We start from the raw sequence: 20,941 nt of genomic DNA, 5'->3' as shown, positions 1-20,941 counted from the left end.
GAGGTAAGACAGTTTGAGAATAATAATATAGACGTCTAGGTATCGGGAAATTGCACTTGTAATTTTTGTTTTGAAGGGATAATAAATATATAGATAATTAATGATAATTTAATAAGATCTTGCCTGCCTATTGCCTGCCTCAATAACTAGATGAACTTTCATCATCAGGCTATACCAAATATCCCGTTTCAATTTCTTCGGGATTTCATAAGGATTCTGATGATGATACTATTTATCTTGAAACGATAATCAACGGTTTTCAAAAAGTAACATACAAGATGTACACATTTAATGTTTAACATTTAATTAACAAAATGTCCAAAAAAATATATTCAACTAAGAGTTTATAATTATCGTCAAGAAACAATCTATTTATGTTAGCTTATAATTACCGCCTAGATTGTATTTTAAGGTAAGAACATTTAGAACATAACATCTTGCTTCTTCCGAACTTCGTTTGGTATCGTAGTATGGTGGAGATAGTTATTATTGACTTTAAAATCAATCGAGAAAAAAAAGTAAATTAATAGATACCATACTTATAAAATGTCAAGTCACCATTTAAAAACCAACACTGTAACTCAGTGACATGACATAGGCCTACTTTATATACCCTATGGTAGGTCTATTGTCTTTTGTTTTTGATTTGCCCAAATCTAGCCTACATTGTAAAACAAATGAAACATCTCAAATTGCTTTCAAACCACAATTAACATGTCTTTAAGAACCTTATTGAATGTAAAATAAATAATGTTATATTATAACTCTGATAAATGACCGGTTAAGCCTTACAAATAAATTCCTTATAATCTATTTTATGAACTTTTTAAATACATTGTTTTAGTAAGCGTGGACACGATGTATGGCACTTGTTTTTTCCCCGATGTTTCTTTACGGTCGGTTCTCGATTCGTATTCATAGGCAACAAGGTGAGATACTCTTGTGAGTATCTGGTGAATGTCAAGTCCGTCTGGTACATATGTTTTTAAAACAAATTCCAGTGCTTCAATAAACCATGCCCCGTCCACCGTGCTCCTAAATGAGTAATAGTCTGTGTGGAGAAAAACAAAATGAAGAAAACATTACTGAATTGAATGGGTTATATAATATATTGAAACATTGATATAATACTTACTTGGTGGGCAGGCGTATGCAAGCAGGACATCAGCTTCTGCTGGAATTCTCTGCCGTGGTTCTTGGAGCCTAGAATCTGGCTCATCTTCGGCATCATCAATCTCAACTGGTTCGTCAAATCGTTGTCCTCGACAAGCCTATATTAAAGAATATTACTTATTTACTCAATGTACTTATTATAAGACCAATGGACAAATTGTTTTAATTAGGCCTACTGCATTGACTATTATATAGACAGACAACTATTGCCACAGTATATAGTACTAATTTTAATTTAAATTAGCTTAAGTATCCGCGGGAGTATCCGTATCCGTCATTTTATGTTAATTGTGTTCAATATGGATGCACCACTTCCTGTGTGTGCCACTGATGTAAAGGTGCAATTTCCAAATAAATTGATTGATTGACCATAATGATAAAATAGTACCTGTATAAAAAACAGTTTAGGTTTCCCCACAAGAGATGGACATGCGTTGCCCTTAAATGGAGCTGTCAAATTTCCAATAGGTAAATGGCCGTCAGTAGCGTAGAGAACGCCGTCATCACCATGACTCATAAATACAATAACCAAACAGGAGAATTGTGAATAATCAACTCGAGCAGCTAAATAAAATAAAACGATAATAAGTTACTATATTATCATTAACAATAATGTAGGTCTATACAATTACTGTATATCAAGACTCTGCACATCACTGTGACACCACCAGTTGGACGTACACTTGACTAAGGGAAACACATTTTAATTTGTTTTTTATCTAACCTAAAATGAATACTACCTAATGGAAATAAATATTTATATATACTTCATTGAAATATTTAATCAAATCAACTTCAATCTAAAATGTGTGTGAATGCCAACATAGAATACTAGACTTAAATGGAGACACCTATGCCTACCACGTATTACAAGAGCCTTTAACGTTATTCAATAGCATTAGCTGTGTAAGGGTGACGTGTGCTGGGGTATGTGAGGAAAAGTATAATCGTCCGAGAGGATGTGGTGGTTAACATTAATTATACAATGATTGTGTGTACACTACAATAACAGTCAATTTAATACATATATCTAATAGATACATATACAAATTATAAACAAATAACTTAAATATATTAAATAAAAAATATTAATAATGAAATAGTTAGTAATTATCCAGAGCTTGAAATTAGTAAGAAGAAGTTAGAGTAAGAAGAAGTAAATATAACCTATACAATAACATAAATCAACAAATGGATGCATACAAACCTTGTTCTAGGATGTGAGTAGTTGTTGCCACAGTACAATTGAGATGGGTACTGACTTTAAAGTTAATTTTCCTGAAGGCATCAAATAGACCGTCAGCATCATTGTCTGCGCCATTTCGATCTCGCATTCCGGTTGCTTCCATGTCAAATATTATGTTGTTGAAGATAAATGCTCGTCCTTTTTTCTCCATATTATATTCAAATTTCCAGGGGTTCGTCTGAATTTTTTCGATCCATTTTTTCTGCTTCTTTGTTTGGTTTTCAAGAGCCATACTGCTTTCATGAAATGAAGAAATACAATTATTTTAACAGTATTGTTATAAATTAGAACTATTTTAATACATTCCTAGAAAATTACGATCATAATAATAAACATATTCAAAAGATCTAATTGACTAAGACAAAATATAAAAATTTGTTTTATATAACCAAATTCTTACGTTCGGAATTTTGGTGTTAGACCATCAACATCATCCGGCTTGACCTTGTACAAGTCCACTTCAGTATTTTGATTCATGTCTATATGTATTAATAATAAAATATTTATTTAGATGTCGAGAATACACGACCAAGCAAGCCATTTTCTGTAATATCGGATCTGCGTTGCTCTCCTTTTAAAGGTATAGAAAGACGCCAACTAATGAACAAAAAATGCTGATGCTGAAATTAAATATGGTCAAGTTTGTCTTGTAGGAACTCAATGAATAATCAAACGGTTGACGTATAGCAATATTCCATCAATGCCTACTCAATAGTCAAAATATTCATCCCTAATTTGTGTACTCTATAAAGGCGCGCCTAATGATTTTTTACAAAATAGCTATATAGCCTGATTTTTTTTGGTAAGGAAGTTTACGTATCGAATGTAGGCCTACACGTATTTATTTCCAGTATCAGTTAAGCAGTTTGACATCAATAGACAAATTAGGGCTCTGACAGCCGACAAAAGTGAAGAATTCAGACAAAAATACAATACTTACTATATCAAAATACAATAATTACTATACGAAAATTCAATAATTACCTGGCTCCATTGCAAGTTACTAAATTTTAATAGAATGAACAAAAAATTGTCTTCTGTTGTTGAACAATGCTTTCTAAATAATAGCACTTTGACCAAGCAGAGGCTTTTATCAACTTATTTCGTCATTACCTTACCTTATCTTAATATAAAGTTAATAAGTATTTGAAAATGTGAATCTGAATCACCAAAATAAATACTAAAATTCAATGTCATTAAACAACCCGGTTGTCACGAAGTTGTTGCTCAATATCGATGTTTATCTGTGTGTCTGCGCTCTTTATTTTAAATGACAGTATAACCAAACACACGATTGTCAACATGTATAAATGCTGGTTGCTTGATATAGTTTAGAATAATAATCTGTCATTGATATGAATATTATTATTTGATAAACGACAATGGTATTGCGAATAGAGATAAACGAATAAGATAATCTATTTATTTATATTTATATTAATATTAAGCATGAGGGTGTCCTATCTCATCTCAATGGGATTCCATTATTACACTAAATAACATAACAAACATTGTCAGTTACATGATAAATTGGGGAATTTTCATTTCACAGTCACGTACGAGATGAACCGGAACACTGGATTTATGAACGGATTGTGTTTTGTTTTACTACTTTCTGCTTATTGATTATTAAAATATTTATTTATTCTTTCTTTTGACTAAATTACATTTCCAGTAACGTATAGTACTGCTTTTCAAAATGGTTAATTACAACGTTTAAAAGTAATTAGGGAAAGAGTTTAAGATATAGACCTACACACGTCATCATAAAAGTATTTTATATACAGTACTGTCTGGAGATTATTTTATTGTATAATTCGCTCCGTTTATATATATATATATATATATATATATATATATATTTCTATAAAAAGATGAATGAAAATGAATTTCTATTTTGTTGTGTGTGTTTACATTAAACGTGTGCCTCTGATACAAAATAGATTGTTCAATAAAATTGTCTATACCATGTTATCTTGTCCCTAAAAAACATAAAAAATGAAAATTAAGATCAGACTTCACTTCCTTTAAAGTGAAACAAAAACTAATCGTCTGACTGACTATTGTTTTGCTCTAAATGACAGTTTTTCAGGTAAATAATTTTTTCCGATCAAAATTTTGGTCAAAATTTATAATTATTATGTGTATCATTTTTCAGAGGGACAACATACAGGTATTCTCACACAAACATATAAATATATTATACAGAAAGGTTAAAGATGTATTGTCACTCAAAAGCATAGTACATAACTCCTTATTTTGATATGATGACCCGTATACACAATAGTTAAATTCTTTCTACACCGGTGCTTTCTACATGTCATCATTTTAGTGCGTTTTTATACATTGCGTCATTATTGACAAAGGAAACTGTTTTGCACGTCTAGCTTTATCTGGAAATTGACCGCAAACGATGTCAGTTTAACACTAAACAATAGGCCCGGTAATAGTGTAATGAGTGTTTAACAAACATTAAATAAAGCTACGTGACTTTTGTCAATTTCCTGTTTGTTTATGACATACTGTTTCAGTTTAATTCTTATAATTAAAACATGACCATAATTCATATACTTTTCCCGAAGTAACCTTGATGTTACTATAAATGACAGATTACATTAACAAAAATAAGTAGGCCTAATATTTTTTAATACAAATCATCCTATGGAAAAAATAAACCATGGTTCAACATGTAAAGTAATTTGCAATCATAGGCTATATTTATTATTTCGTAAATGTTTAACTGGGGAAACCGGATACGAGAAGTTCCGAAAACCATAAATTTAGTGTTTTGCGTATTAAGTACTTATAGGCCTAAGCAAAATTGTAGCAAAATTAAAATTGCTTTTAATTTCTTTACAATTAAAATTCTGATACAAAAGGATGTCAACCACTACAATAGTAACTGCAGTAGGCCAATCGCTAAAGAGAATAAGATATATTTCACAATAGGCTATAAGCTAATCAGGCTTATTTGCACTGCACAACAGTTAAAATGTGTCTTTGTTTGTAAATGAATAAATGCCTATTTATAATTATGCATCTGATTGCCCTAGATTTCTATGGTTACAAAATCTTGTCAAATCCGAGGACAGTTGTTCACAACAGCACAGAAATTAGTCAAAATCTTTCTTTCCCATACTATTTTTACTTGAGCCACTTTTCATTTGATTTCGAAATTCTTTTAGTTTCTGGCCAACAAAAAACACCCAAAAATATGAGCCTTCCCCTCTTCCCGGTACGGTAGTTTTATTTATTCATACTCTCTGATTGTCTTGTGAGTGTCTTTTTATCGCGATTCACGCCTACTCTCCCGTGGCATAATTATGGTATTTGGCATAATAGTTTGACCCATCTGGCATCTAGCATTTTTTTTGGAAAACACAATTCTACAGCATATTCACCACGGATTAGTATATTATCTGGCATTTTTTCGAAAAAATCTGGCATAATTTACACACAATCTAGCATAATTTGGCCGAAAACCTGAAGACCTTATTTTTTTCTTTCCACCTTTATGATACATAAAACATACACACCGCCCTCTAATACATTGTGTTACATTAATTGTGTCTGGCATAATAAAAGATAGTCTTTGGCATAATCTACATAATTTTGTGCTGCCACCTAGCATACTTTTATTTTGATCGCTGGCACACTGCTCTCTCCCTGACATACGTTCAAACACGTGTGAATCGAACGTGTAAAACCAAAGAAGGTTTTGTGAGATTTGTGTTTAGAATAAGCCTATATTTACTATTAAATAAAGTCTAGGCCTACTACTAAGAATGTTTTTTTTTATTTGGCCTATGTCAAAGAAACAAAAGTCCATGAAAATATGTAGAAGAAATGAGAAGAGGCAAAGATGTTCAGCACTGTCTGGATCACTCTTTGGTGTGAACATTTGGCTTTCATTTGCCCTTCATACAGAGTGATTAATTAAAATGAAAAGATCACGTCTCGTAGCTTTTGCCCGCCGAGGTAGGCAAGGAATAGTTTCCATATTTAAAATTTTTCTCCATTACCATAGATTGTTATTTAGGTTTTTGCAATATCCTGCATTCACTTCACTATGTTTCCCAGTTATTATGGTCTCTTCATACAGCTGAAACCTCTCACGGCATGATGCTGCGAGAGGGTATGCAGAAGTAAGATGGATAATCTTTAAAATGTTACTAAACTCCCAATTCTTTATCTCACAAATTCTCTGCTATTAGATAATTGAGATCTTTGACGGTTTCTATTTTACTATCGTGAGGTGGTTTCCCGATTGATCGTAAAATCAAAACGGTACTGGGTATGACCAACTAGCGTACTTATCACCAACTAGTCATCCATTCATAGAAGTACTGATGCAGTAGCTATCTGTACGGCATGACTAACTACTAAATTTTTTATATCATATAATTATATGGAAAATTCATGACTTAGTTGTTTGTAGATGAATGTGTTGCATTTTCCTGATGCTGATGTTGAAAGTACATACACCAGCACACCACTAGTGAAAAATAGGTTTCAGTTTCTACTATAGTCTAACATTCATTAGTGAATTTGTTTATTGGAATCATGCATTTTTACTATGTGATATCGAATAAATGGCTGTAAATAACATTCTCTCGAACTACACAAAACTGAAACTTCCAACAGCCTGACATACACATATCGAACCATGGATCTACAATGTGATTAGCCTTCATTTGAGAAATAGGTGAATGAAAAAGAAAATATTGATACTACAGTAATCATTATTTCATTGTATTGAGTACTCTGACCATGCATATGATCTACCATGATCGGAATGCACCCTCATCAATAAATGAATTGATCCATTTTCTATTATCTCTATAACAACTCATTGTTTGATGTACTCAACAAAAAGATACAGAGGATACCAGTGATGGGCACTAATTAATACAGACAGCATGGCAATTAGAAAACTCTTTTTTTTTGTAAGTTATCTTTTGAAATATACTTGATTAATTGTTTTTCGGGCACTTGGGTTTAGTGCTGTATTTATAATATAATTGAAAAGCAGACAAAGGATCAGAAGGATTAGGCCTATTAATAATTATATATATATATATATATATATATATATATATATATATATATATATATATATATAAGTTTATATTTTGATGATATGATAGACTTTTATCTTTTTTATTATTGTTTTAATAATATAATGTATTTAATAATACCATGTAAATTCATCTTTATGGTAGGTCAATTGAATCCACTTTCAATCTGCGAATAAAATATGAAGAGTACTACAGGACCAATACTACCAATCGATCTGCTTTATTACTATGGAGCTGAAATTATTTTCTGAATTTTGGCAGCCAAACTTTGTGATTGACAAGTTTCATAAAAGTACGTTATTTTATAGCAGACTTATACAATGGCACTTCAATCATTACAGGAACATGATATTGTCAAGAGAGGAGGCCTTAACTTACATACTTTAGAAAAGGGAAAACTGAATAGACTGCCTGAAATTAAAACGATACATAGAAACTATAACATTTCAAATGCAAAGTCACCATGGAATTTGAAATCACATGATAATCTTATGAGACATACTCATCGTAACAGGAACGTGTTAAATAAGCTATCCGAGACTAAGATTAAACAAAATCAAATTTCAAATTTGCCCGAACTAAATGCTAATCCTTGTAAATTATATTCCAAGAAGAATGAAAATATTGACAGTAAGGCTGAATCAGCGATTTGTTTAGAAAATTTCACATCCAATAAAGAAATACAGCCTGATACATCCTCAAAAGCAGATAATATACATGTCGAAAATCCAGATACAGATATGCAGGAAACATCATCCCATTTCTTGGAAATGTTAGAAAGTCCGACACCAAGTACAAAAGATCAATTTATAAGGAATTGGTTATACTGTGACACTCAATGCCCTTATATGTATGAATATGATGATTGAACAGCATTTATTGGAAGGTTTTAGTTAGACTAAAACCATGTTTGTTTTGAACAATATTTTATTATTTCATTTATTTGAATTACCGTAGTTTGTATGTTTTCACATGTGGTACATTTTGGATGCCAGTAAACATTGAAGTGTTACTTCAGCTGAGTTTATGTAAAAATGTTTTTCCTAACTTCTTATACATTAAAATACATTTTTCCTGTTAACATTCTTTGATCGTTAACGGGCTTACTGATCTGTGGTCGACCTTCGTCATTTCCTCATGTATAGCTGTGCAGTTTTTATACCTAGGCCTACTGAGTTATCTAGTGCTTAAGTTGCGAGCAGTGACTCCAAGGGTAGACCTTAGATTACCGACTTTGAATTATTCAACAAGTAATAATTGTACAAAGTATAATGATATTGATTGACAAAAACAAACTTTGAAGTCACAGTAAAATTGTAATTAATTTTTTCATCTTCAATTTTTAATCCTTAATCACCAAAAGGATCAAGTATTTGTAGAAGTGGAAAAGTTCTTCATACTAAGATACACAATTGCAAACAAAAGCAATTATAACTAAGTACACTTGTTTCAGTTTAAAAAAATGAATGATGATGTGGAAATTTTCCATGATCAAGTCACACATATTGGAAAAGATAGGGCTATATTCTTCAAATAGCAATCAATCCGAAAAATTTGGCTGCAACATGAAAGACTTTCCCCAGGAAACAATCATGATTCCTTAAAACTACAGTGTATTGTTAACTTGCACACACCTTGACTCTCACAATCCCCTTTAATGTTTTTGATACAAAAGAATGTAGAGGGTAGGTTCTAACCTTAACATGGAAATCGATATTTTGGAGACAATTGTGACTGATCAATCGATTTGAAAGGCAACTCTTTCTCAACACTAATCAAGGCAGAATTAGAGGAGAGATAGTTGACCACAACATTGATTAAAAATAGCTCTGTTTGTGGCTCATGGCTCTAGCAGAGCTTGCACAGTTACCCCTGCATTGGTTGTTTCAAGGCCTAGACAAAAATCCATTGAAATATTTCCCAAAATATTTTTTGAAAAATATAATCACCTGAAGCACCTCTACCTACTGTGAATTGATTATGGTTTATGGCTCCATTGGAACATGGACACAATTTTATATGATTGGAACAAATAAAACAAGTCCAATTGTAAAATGTAATATTAATCTTTATTTTTTTTTCAGTCACTTCAATATAGAATGTCTGATTTTGTCATACTTTTTACCAAATATGATGCTGCTATAATTGTATACGTATTTTATACCAAAGAAATATTTGATAGTATATCCTATACATTTATCTGACACAGTCACACTTTTGTAGTTCGTGGCCTATCGCTGGTTTGAGCCTAGTCTATGATACGCTGTTATAAGTAACTCATTATAAGGTTTCATTAATACATTAGCATATTTTATTTCATTTTAAATATTTGTTCGTTTTGTTGTATTCAGATTACTCTTTTCTAACTGCGATCTACGTATAGTATATTTACGATGATAATAAAATTATAATATTATTATATTTATTTACTGTACACTATGCCTATAAATTATGTTTTTCATACTAACAATATACATTTATATATTTTGCAGATCTTAACGTGTTACCATTATGACATAATTGACATACATCTGTGATATTTGTAATACATATTCATGCATGAATGGTACAACTAAATATTACATCACATTTAATTGTCCATGATCCCAATGAAAAATAAAATAACATTGATATTCAATGGGAAACATTTTTGTATTGTGAATTATTATTTTGATTTTTCACTAAACTCTTATTGGGAGTAAAATAATTCTGTTCAACAGAATTAGGAATGACTAATTCTTAATTAACTATTATAGCCTGTAGTTGTAACTAACCAATAATTGCTACCTTCGTATTGTCTTAGCCGCTCCCACGCTTTAGTCCTCGACGGTCTAGTTTTATCTTTTTACTTACTTACAACCGATAAGTGACTTTGTCTGGTAAGTATATTAATTTAAGTAGGCCTATGTATAAAAATAGGTTTCCAATTCCATGAATTTGATAAAATACTATATACATAAAATACAAAGAAGAAAAATAAAGTAGCACATCATTTGTTTATATATTCACACTGATACAATGCCAACAATGTTCATCAGACAATGAAAATATAATATATCATGTATACAGGCCTAACTTTACTTTGGTTAAACTAGAATTTTCCTAAACTATCCACATACATACAAACTAAACTATTACGGTACATCATTTGGAAGTACAGAACTGTAATATACAATGATAGATTATTTGTAACTATGGCATAATGGTCATTCAATGAAGTACCAACCAGTTTACTTTCATTTCATCATTTTTCAATTGTTCATCTATTTCATTCTAACACATCAGATTGTAACATTTAACGGGCCTAAACTTCAACATATTTTGGTATTTAGTGTTTAATATTCTCCACCACACCATAAATATATTATTTCTGCCCTTTAAAATTATACAATTTGTACAAAGTTCACTAAAATTACCATTTTAGTGAACTTCATCATCATTTCATTGTCACAATGTATTACCGTACATTTTATACAGCATAGATGTAAATACAATCTTGAACCAGTGCACGCACCAATACATTTATATCATGTGTCTAGAGGCTCTGTAATGACACAGGTATAGAAGTAATTTGACATGTTGAAAAAAAAGCGATATTTAGTGCGCTATGTACATCAACGGAACAGACGGGTTCTGAAACCTACTGAAATTGCACGAAGCCATAAATACGTTGCTTGAAATCCTATAAAACTACAAGACACGTACATATATTATGTTTTAGTTTTAGATTTTAAATCGACTCAAATCTACTTCAGCGTACGACGCAACAGAAATACTCATAAATTACCGAAGGTACTGTTGGATACTGTAAAGGCCCATTTACACTTGGACGATAACGATCGGCGATACATAGATAAGCATGCATATTTCTTACATTTCGAACAAAAGAAATTAGAAATGTTTTCCTTTTAGGACTATAGGATAATCATTTATGCTGTCTTTGTTTTAAACCCAATCAAATTACATAATTTTGTAAAAACAATAAAATCGTTGTATTGTTGTCACGATATTATTGCTTTTATCAATCATGATTGGACGTGTGAAAATATCATTTTCATCAAAGGAAGCATTGATGGTTATCCTATGAGACGAAAACATGTTAGATTTCTTTTTATTTCGTTTTAAGTATGAAATAATTATGTATGTTATCTTCCTAGTGTAAATGGGTCTTAAGGTTTATGGAACGTACTTTAGCGGCACATGTTAGTGGCTGTTACTGTGCTCTGTATAAATGGGTCTTAAGGTTTATGGAACGTACTTTAGCGGCACATGTTAGTGGCTGTTACTGTGCTCTATAAATGGGTCTTAAGGTTTATGTAACGTACTTTAGCGGCACATGTTAGTGGCTGTTACTGTGCTCTGTATATTAATGTTTTCTTTTGGTGCACTGTCGAGTATATTAAATTTCTGACACTCAATGAGGCTAAAATGGTTATACGAAGACGCTTGCTACATACAATACGACACAACTTTGGTTGAACTCGATCGTCCAGGCGCATATTAACTCAAAACATGCCACTTCGTAACTGTCTGTTTCTGTTGACTTGTCATTTCGTTCCAGTGTTCCATTTCACGGCCTCTTGCCATCATGAAACTACCCACTACAACACGTCCGATGGTTTTGTCACCTGTAACAATAAGAATTTGCCAAAATAACATTGGAGATTTAAATGAAAGTATGTAAAGTAAAGAAAGTAAACAATTTTGAATAGTGGTAACATCCTTGTTGATTGTGTTTGCAAACATATGCTTCATAACTCCAAAAATGTATTGTAGATGGAGAAGCATTCTATATACTTAAGTTTAGAGTTATTACGATTTTTCTTTTTCTGTTTATAAGTTTATTAATATGGATGATATTTCCGTAATAAAAAGAAATTGAATTGAATTGAATGTAGGCCTAAGTGTGTAAAGGTATGTTTTTCATAGAAATGTGCGCTTACGAGTGTTAATGTTAATGTTAACATAGTATGTATAATCTTTTGACAATCCTATAACATAATAATAACTATAAAAACTTCATTAAAAAATAATGACAAAAAAAAAAGACCAAATAAATTAGCTTTCTCTAATATATATATATATATGTGTATACCAGTCTACAGTATATTACCTTTCACTTTTGGTGCATTTTGAAGGACAGTTAAACATATACTGACAACATCAAGACTGTCTGGTGCTACTTTAAAATGAAAAGATTCGTTGAAGGTGGGTGAGTTAGTTTTCCTTACAACCTCCGTTTTCTTTGTTTTGATCACTTTACGGGCTGCGTTCATAAGACTAACCTTTACTGATGCATCTAAAATATTTGAAACAGATGAATAACTTGCATTGTTTAAAGCAGTATAGCAGCGGGACATAGAATAGAAAGCTACAAGAATTAGTAATTTGACAACAAATCGTTTTAAGCTTAGCAGAAAAAGATCTTAAGGAAGATGAATATTGTTAATGAGAGTGGGACCAGAAGGTTTGAATTATGGAACAAATGTGATAAATAAAACAGCGATTGGTAGCCAGTTTCCAGTTTTTTAAAATGCTTCAGTAGCTATATTAAGGAAGAAATAACAAAATTAAGGATTTAGAAATGTAGACAGCCTAATAAATCATACCAACGATTTTGAAGATTTTCAATTCGAGTTCAATAATGTGTGTTTTCCATGATAAACATTATCTCGATGCAATGTAAAGAAATTGGATTTGACAGAAGGAATTTAGTGATACTTTATTTGAAGCAAAATAGTTGTAAATCAGAATGACATTAGAATTAACAGTGTCAAAGTGTTGATATTAAGGTGAGAATAAACAACAGTGTTTCGTCAGCATACGGGAAAAATTAAAGAATTATAGATGATAAATACTAAGAGAACCTTGCGGAACACCACAAGAAATAGTACTAAAATCGGAGATAGAATTCATTTAGCAAGATCGCTTTTTAAAGGACTATGCATAGGTCCCCGCCGATTCCATATTGGGATAGTTTGTAGAAAAGGATGTTGTCGCCAATGTTATCAACAGCCTGGGAAAGATCATACAATTGTCGGTTTTCTAATTGTGTTGGTCAGTTCAACAAGTGGCATCGAGGTGTATTACATTTTATTTGCAGATAAAATTAAATATACGGTCAAAGATGACTCTTTCAAAACTTTGCGAGAGAATAGAAATAATTGAAATGAGGTGATATTAAAGATGTAACATTAGAGGATAGTGGATAAGGTCGGCATAAATTCGATAGGTCGTCAATATCAGGGGATTCATTTGCTTTGAGGAAAGAAATATGATTAAAACTTCGCGTCTACAGTGTTAAGAAATTAAGAGTTAGGAATAAGATTTGGAAGATTATTAAATTGTATTTGCTCTAGAAAGGTTCAATTTCAACAAAAATTTGTTAAAAGCATTGGAATTTTGAGATGATCACTTGTCATTTTACATTTGCAGCCAAAAAGAATATTGATGATTTATGGAATTGATGGTCTTGATATCAGCTTTGTGCTTAGTTTTTGCAAAAAACATATGAAGTGAGCAAACAGCATATATGTCATTGTCCAAGTGACAAGTTTAAGTCTGAATAAGTTTTGGATAGTAGATCTTTAGTAGACCTTTAATAACGTGAATTATTATGATAAATCTGAGTTTATTTCTACACGTACCGACTACTAAGAAATCCTCTGGTGGCTTGAGTCCCTTAGCTTCTATAACTACAACCGTTAACCGTTCAAGGTAGTTATTATAGTTGAGAGAAAATTGAAGTTCACCTAATTCTGGTGTTCCCTGTTAAAGAAATATACCAAGTATATCAATAATGGTTTACGTTAAGTGTTTATTGCAATGTTTTCAACACTCTTCCTTTGGTTCAACGGCTTTTCGGATGGATCCTTTTGGTGGCATTTCGCCGATCCGGTTAGAAAACACGAATAGGAGTGCAATAACTAATAATATAATACATATAATAAAGTTTATTAGTAGAATGGGACAATCCACGAGGTGAAATCCGAGTGAAAATATGACATTTTATCTTTCACCAAGAAATATCGTCCAAATAAAATGTCATAAAAAATAACTATATCGCGGAACATCTACGAAAGTGAACAACAGTTTTTGCATTGTGTCCACCTATCTTATAATTAGGCATACAGTAGATAACTGGTATATAACTGGATCATAGAATGGAGGTTCCTCCATGATCATAGTAACTTTAATAACTATATTGCAAACGCAACTTAACGGGTTTTCTGGTAAGCCTACCTCAGAAACCTCTTTTTCTAGATCTAGCCACATGACTATTTTCTGGTGTGCTTCACATGCAAGTTCTCGCAGCGCGTACATAGCATGTCCAATGAGCTTGTGACGTTTAGACCTATCAACATCATACACCGATAGTCGTAAAGTTCGCTGCTGTAGAGCTTTGTAGGTTACCTTCAAATAATAATAGTATTATTAGTAAACCAAAGGTGGTGTAGAGCATGAGCATTTCCCACACGTTGACATTACTAATGATTTTCTTAATTATGTAGGTCTCATGTCCTACTAATATTTTTGTTTAAAGATGTTTATTTTGTCATTTGTCAATATGTAGTTAATAATACTATAAAAAAGAATGTATGTTATGTCCCATTTTTAAAATACTATCGTAATGATAAATTTGTTGTTGCAAAATTACAATGATTGCAGGTTTATATCCTAGAGAGTAGGCCTACTAATAATTTGTAAATAAAGGAAGTTGTTAATAAAAGGTTTACAACTATTGTTGAATCATCTTCAGTCGAATTTTAATTTCATCCCACTATTAGTATTTGGATTTGGCTCAGTTAGTTATTGTGCTGATTGGATTCTCATTAAAGATTCATGTTCCTACTAACAAATGTAATCCTTTTATAAAGCATGTCTTCATAAAACATTAAACGTTTAATTTGTTCACGCTTATTAATGTGGTAACCTTATTAGGGAGAATCCTTGTATTGAATGATTGGAGATAACCATGATTAGATTTGTAATAGCAAATATCCTTGTCTAAGCTACGTTTAAATCGTCCTGCTGGTAAGGGGAAATAATTGCTAGCATATTCCGATTTATATAGGCTTGTGGTGGACTACCTAATGTGGGCCTAGCAGCCTGGAATTCGTATAATATCAAACTCACCTCCATTGACTTGAAATACTGTTACTATTTTATTTTAGGGCACCTCGGATTGTTGTGGTTTCCCTTATTCTTTCATTATTAAATTGTCAATGTTGCTTTTATTTGCTTTCTTTTGAATGGGAGTATGTATTGAATGATTTGAAGATAACATGCAATTGTTTTAATGTTGAACACTTTCTAAGTAACATTAAAATCACTACCTGAAAGACAAAGCTTTCGTCAAATTTAGGATTTGTTGTTTTCCTTTTTACTTTTGACTGTAAATGACGTCTTTCCTCTGGTAAAAGAAACATTTTTACAAGGGGGTCACATTGGCTCGAACTGCCATGAACTCTACTCGGCAAATTCTTTGCTTTTATTAGAGAGACAACGAGACGTTCCGCCTCAAGTTCATATTCGACTGCAAACCAAATTCTACCAATATGGTCATCTGGAAAATTAGCTTCATCTTCGTCTGGGTCTAGTTTATATAACTCTGGATTTATTTCTCCAACGTACGCTCCTTAATATGTAAGTAAAAAGAGAAATAAAGATTTGTGGTATTTGAACAAAAAAGCAAATGACGCAATAAATCATTAGAAAATGATGTATGATGACATTTTGTTTCATCTATGGATTAAAAAGAAAACCAATTATCTAATAAAATACATCTAAACAAAACAACCAGAAAATAATTCTTTGCATTTTTTTGTACAATTCGAATATGCCGAATAAATACAATGTATTTATGACAGAAATATTGAAATCAAAACATGCCTAAGAAGACACACAATTATATCTTGGGTAAACATCAAGGTATATTACATTGATAGACCTACATTTTAGTACGTAATAATAACACAAAATGACCACAATTAAAAAAAGGCAACATTAGGCCTAAAAGAAAACAAAAGCTAATATTAGGAAATATTATGTACAATTCGTAGATTACAATGAAATATGCATTTATACATAACTGCGTAAGCCTAAATTATACATGTACACGATATTCAAATAGTGAATTTATTGATTTTTAAAACATTAAAGTAATACAAACGTAGTAGGTAGATTATAAGAATCAAGCCAAATGTCCAGATCTGTTCTTACCCGAGCTTGCATACATTCTGCAGGTGTTTTATCAAGCACAGAAATGTTACAGATAAATTCACAATGTGCTCGCGTATATCCAAAACATTTAGTAAATCTCCAAAGCGATGCAGATTTTCAATTACGTTACCGATGGTATTCGTAATATGAACTAGCAAACTATTGAAACGCAAATATCGATTGATGGTTATCTTGATAAGTTTCTACAGAAATATTATGCAGACTGAAAAAGCTCCGAATGAACAAATCTACAGACTCCATTTGACAACGCTTTGATTTTATTAATACAACGTATGCTGATGAGCCGACTAATGAGACGACGGGTCAGTAGTTTCATGAGTGTTTTCTTAGTATCCTCACATCACCGTCGGCAAACACATCATTTAAAATCACGCCGTCGTATAATTCGAAAATATGAAAGATTCTATTTAAAACGGCTAATAATGAATGCGAATATTTTAGGTTATGTAATTGGTTGTCTTCTGCAGTAATGATGCATTTTGAGAAGACTACTCAGGGAATAGAATGAAAATACTAAGCAATTATGACCTTTCAAATTGCTCATCAAGCTTTCATTATTAATTTTAAATTTGGAATGATATCCAATTAAATTTGATTGCACAATAATTTCTTCACCACGTACTAACAATACGACAAACGTGTTAATGTGATTTTCATAGTTATACATGCGTTATAAGTGGTACAATAGCATTAGTATGAGACATAATGGGACAATAAGTTAAATAGTGCATCTCTGAAGATTAGGTTTATTCATCGGAGAACATAAAGATGTTTAATATTTATAAGGAAACATTTCATATTTTTCGTTTTTATATTTATTGCACATTTTTGCTATGCGGTTATGAGTTTCTCATCGTCATCGTCAACATCATCATCAACATCATCATATTATATCATAGGTTTAATGTAAAGTTTTCATGAAAAAATTCTTGAATTCGAATTGTCTAATTGCACTAATGATTGCGGTATTATATAAAACGAAGATTGTAGTCAATATGAATCCTACCATACATTCATTTTATGCTGCATTATTTATATAATTTGGGGAATTAATTAATTTCAGAAGAATCCTGCACTGAGCAATTTCCTTCTAAATTATAAGTCGGTCATTAAAACAGTCCCTCATAAATCGCCATTGACGTCAATTAAAATTAAATCAATTCTGTTTTGGAATTTCATTAGGCTATAGAACACCGTGCCAGATAATTAAAAATCGACATTATTATTAAAGACTCTTTCTTGTAGTTTAATTTGTCTTAATAAACCAGGAACAAGCGAATTTCACTCCTTCTTGCTTAAACACAATCGTACATCAGGTGAATTGTTATATTATCAATTAAATATTGAAAAATAATGGTATTTTTTTAATAACATTTGTTTGTTATATCTGTTCTTGTCTCCTTTTTGTTAAACCTCAATTTGATTTGTATTTTTACAATTAAGTTTTATCGTATCGTATTTTAGATTTGTTTTGTTTTATTAATTCTGCTAGGCCACTGCTGAATAATCAGCCATATTATAAATACAGTAAGGCAGAAAATATTTTCAATAGCTATTCAATGATTGATTTTCAAACAGAGTTTTTCGTACGTGCGTATTATTGCAAAGCAAACCGATACCTATGGGCATCTTTCAGTTAATATTCATCAAACCAAAAACAGAATTAAATCCGACGTCCGTGTCATAAACTGTAGTGCTCACTAAAGCCGTCCGCTGGTTAAATTTCAAAGTGAAATTTGGATTTACGTTTAATATGTTCAACATGCTATTTTTATTTCATCTTCTGTACGTAATGTATGGATGACATCACCTTTTCGTCTATCAGGCAATAATACGATGATGTATTACAGTACTATAGTATGCATAGCCATGTATTATGTAAAGTAATAGTACATTAAATTAATTTGCAACAAAACTAAAAGGAATAAGAAGCTTTAATATAAACCGTGGTAAAACAGAAGCCGATCAAGAATGTTAGCAAACTAATATGGGGAGAGGGAGGAGTACGTATATACACACAAATATGTATAAATAACAATGTTAAATGATAGCACTAATGTTCGCATGACCCTCCCCGGTACTGAAATTGACATTTCTGGAAAAAAGGCATACGGTTGATGGTATAAGAGAGTGTAGGATAATTACAAGTTACGTAATACTGTGTGGCAACTATCAACAAACATTAATAATATTATGCGATTAGTATTTTTTATTGAAGCTATTTTTTATGGCGAATTTAATTATTACAATACTTTTCCAGCACTGTATAAATATTACAATTAGTTTGGTAGAATCCACACATTCTTTACGTTTATAAATGTATAAATAATTAAAATCAATGATACCGTTAGAGGCTAGTATCCTTGAATAGAAATACGTTTATTGAGTGTTGTTCCTCATTAAGGCTAGGATTACCAAAAGATCTCTATCGATTCTCGTACAAAATTAATTTTATATAATTATTTAGCATGAGGCGAACAGAGATAAATCATAATGTGAATCTCTTTATTTTATCATAATATTTAAATAATAATTTAAATTCATAGGGTAGGAAGATAAATTAGGCAATTAATCAAATTTAACCAGTAAAAGAAGTGGTCATGCTTATTATATTTTGTATCTTTGGGTATTCACAATTATACAACAATTATTTTCATCCTCTACCTGTTACTGATTGTAATATTATATTTTCTTACCTAATGGAGAAGTTACGTCACATCCGACGTAAGAGAGACGTCGAGCTGGTGAGTGTAGTGGTGGCGAACTGCCATCTGTCGTATCACTACATGCACTTATTATTGATCCAGTACTACTTCTTCTAGAGTCAAAATCATCGTAAAGTGGTAAACGTTGCTCTGTATAAGAAGGTCGTCTTTCCGTGAAAGACGGCCGTCTATCGTTATTGTTATAGCGTTCAGGTCCAGGAACGGACAGACGACGCTCACGAGATAACGCAGCAGTGTTTTCTGGTGAGAGGTCCTTTGAAATTTGGGTAAATCCTGGAGAAACTGCAGGTGTCTGGCTGCGGTCCCTTGGCGTTGACATTGGTACCATAAACGGCACCGTTTTCAAGCTATTAAACAGAAATATAAGTTTGTCAAGCAATAGTAAGTGGAATAAAATTCGATCAGAAAAATGTCACTATTTCCATAAAAAGGCAATCTAACAAAAGGAATAGATTAAAGGTTTCATCAGTGGTTGCGAATTTAGCCCTAAAATATTGATATATTTATTCGCATAATAAAAGCTACTTACTTAATAGACGGTGTGGCTAAGCATCTGCTTTCAATCTGAACAGCAGGGGGAACTAGCCGTGGTCCTATACGTTCATATTTGGACTGGCTTCTGCATCGACTGTTATAGATACGAAACAATAAGAATACCAAACCAAGAATAACAAATCCTCCACACAGAGATCCAATTATTAGGCCAACGTCATTTGCTGTGTTAAAACAATGGTTTGAAAAATATATAGATGTGCATATTACAACATTAGTTGATAGAAATGGAGGAATAATTACCCCTACCCTATCCGTCCCTCCCCTACCACTGGCGCCGCAAATTGTGCAGATTCCCACGATAACAGGTGCATCTCTGCCGACTTATTTAATTCATAGAAAAATATCATTTATACTAATATTTATCTGAATAATTGGTTTTCTTTTTAATTCTTCGGATTAGTTAGTTAGAATCCTCTGAAGCGTTTAGATTTCATGTCGAATCTGAATAAAGTTGTCGCATTTTTGTGACGGTCTATTGTACTTCATTATTGTACTCTATTAGGCTTACGCATTTTGTAAAACTACCTGTCGCATTTATTGCAATACAGTGTCTAATTATACGTTTTTATTACAAGGTAAAAATCAAAAACTTAAATAATTAGGGGTCATCATTCTGCGAATAATCTGGAAATATAGTTGAGTTAATAGCACCTGGTAATCTATTGATCCTGATGTATCCCACTTTGAACCGGTGCACTTAAAGATATGCGAAACACTGAGTCTTCGGATAATTAATCCTAAAGCTACCCAGGCATGTTGCATATTAAGATGTGCCATATTCTTTCAGTCTTACTAATAGCGTATGATGAGGTACGTTATCAAACCTTTTTTTTTTAATCCAGATGCAGACGATACAAATTATAACCATTGTCAAGAAAAATGTAAGACACATCGTATATTTAATCCGAATGTCTGAAAAT

The 20,941-nt window shown here is 31.8% G+C and overlaps 2 protein-coding genes across 3 annotated transcripts in view; both read right to left on the bottom strand.

Moving 5' to 3' along the window:
* Window positions 1–330: 330 nt before the first annotated feature.
* Window positions 331–3,659, bottom strand: LOC140052121 (caspase-7-like). 2 transcript variants are annotated; one of them, XM_072097543.1, is made up of 6 exons: window positions 3,538–3,659; window positions 2,820–2,898; window positions 2,381–2,652; window positions 1,562–1,737; window positions 1,136–1,271; window positions 331–1,051 (listed from the first exon to the last, which is right to left on the bottom strand). In XM_072097543.1, exons 2-6 carry the CDS (start codon window positions 2,894–2,896, stop codon window positions 816–818), a joined length of 897 nt encoding a protein of 298 aa, XP_071953644.1. In that variant the 5' UTR covers window positions 2,897–2,898; window positions 3,538–3,659; the 3' UTR covers window positions 331–815. The 2 variants fall into 2 exon arrangements, with proteins under 2 accessions (XP_071953644.1, XP_071953643.1); XM_072097542.1 differs by lacking the exon at window positions 3,538–3,659 and adding an exon at window positions 3,404–3,498.
* Window positions 3,660–9,910: 6,251 nt separating this feature from the next.
* Window positions 9,911–20,941, bottom strand: part of LOC140051659 (synaptotagmin-15-like) — a 44,913-nt gene continuing 33,882 nt past the window's right edge. Inside the window, exons 4-10 of the mRNA XM_072096940.1 lie at window positions 19,996–20,182; window positions 19,437–19,813; window positions 15,834–16,135; window positions 14,740–14,910; window positions 14,145–14,265; window positions 12,611–12,796; window positions 9,911–12,125 (exon numbers count right to left, since the gene is read on the bottom strand). Coding sequence (XP_071953041.1) covers window positions 11,998–12,125; window positions 12,611–12,796; window positions 14,145–14,265; window positions 14,740–14,910; window positions 15,834–16,135; window positions 19,437–19,813; window positions 19,996–20,182 — 1,472 coding nt within the window. The 3' untranslated portion in view covers window positions 9,911–11,997. The remainder of the gene's footprint in view (window positions 12,126–12,610; window positions 12,797–14,144; window positions 14,266–14,739; window positions 14,911–15,833; window positions 16,136–19,436; window positions 19,814–19,995; window positions 20,183–20,941) is intronic.

The sequence above is a fragment of the Antedon mediterranea genome, chromosome 6 (genome assembly GCF_964355755.1).
Source record: "Antedon mediterranea chromosome 6, ecAntMedi1.1, whole genome shotgun sequence".
NCBI lineage: Eukaryota > Metazoa > Echinodermata > Crinoidea > Comatulida > Antedonidae > Antedon > Antedon mediterranea.
The sequence above is the reverse complement of the archived record's forward strand: the minus strand, read 5'-3'. Positions and strand labels throughout refer to the sequence as shown.

Bases quoted from the DNA above. Each gene is read 5' to 3' on its own strand.
- LOC140052121 (XM_072097542.1), bottom strand. The intron at 2,653-2,819 runs GTAAGAATTTGG...TCATGAAAGCAG, and splicing joins CTAACACCAAAATTCCGAAC to TATGGCTCTTGAAAACCAAA. The intron at 1,052-1,135 runs GTAAGTATTATA...TTCTCCACACAG, and splicing joins TGCATACGCCTGCCCACCAA to ACTATTACTCATTTAGGAGC.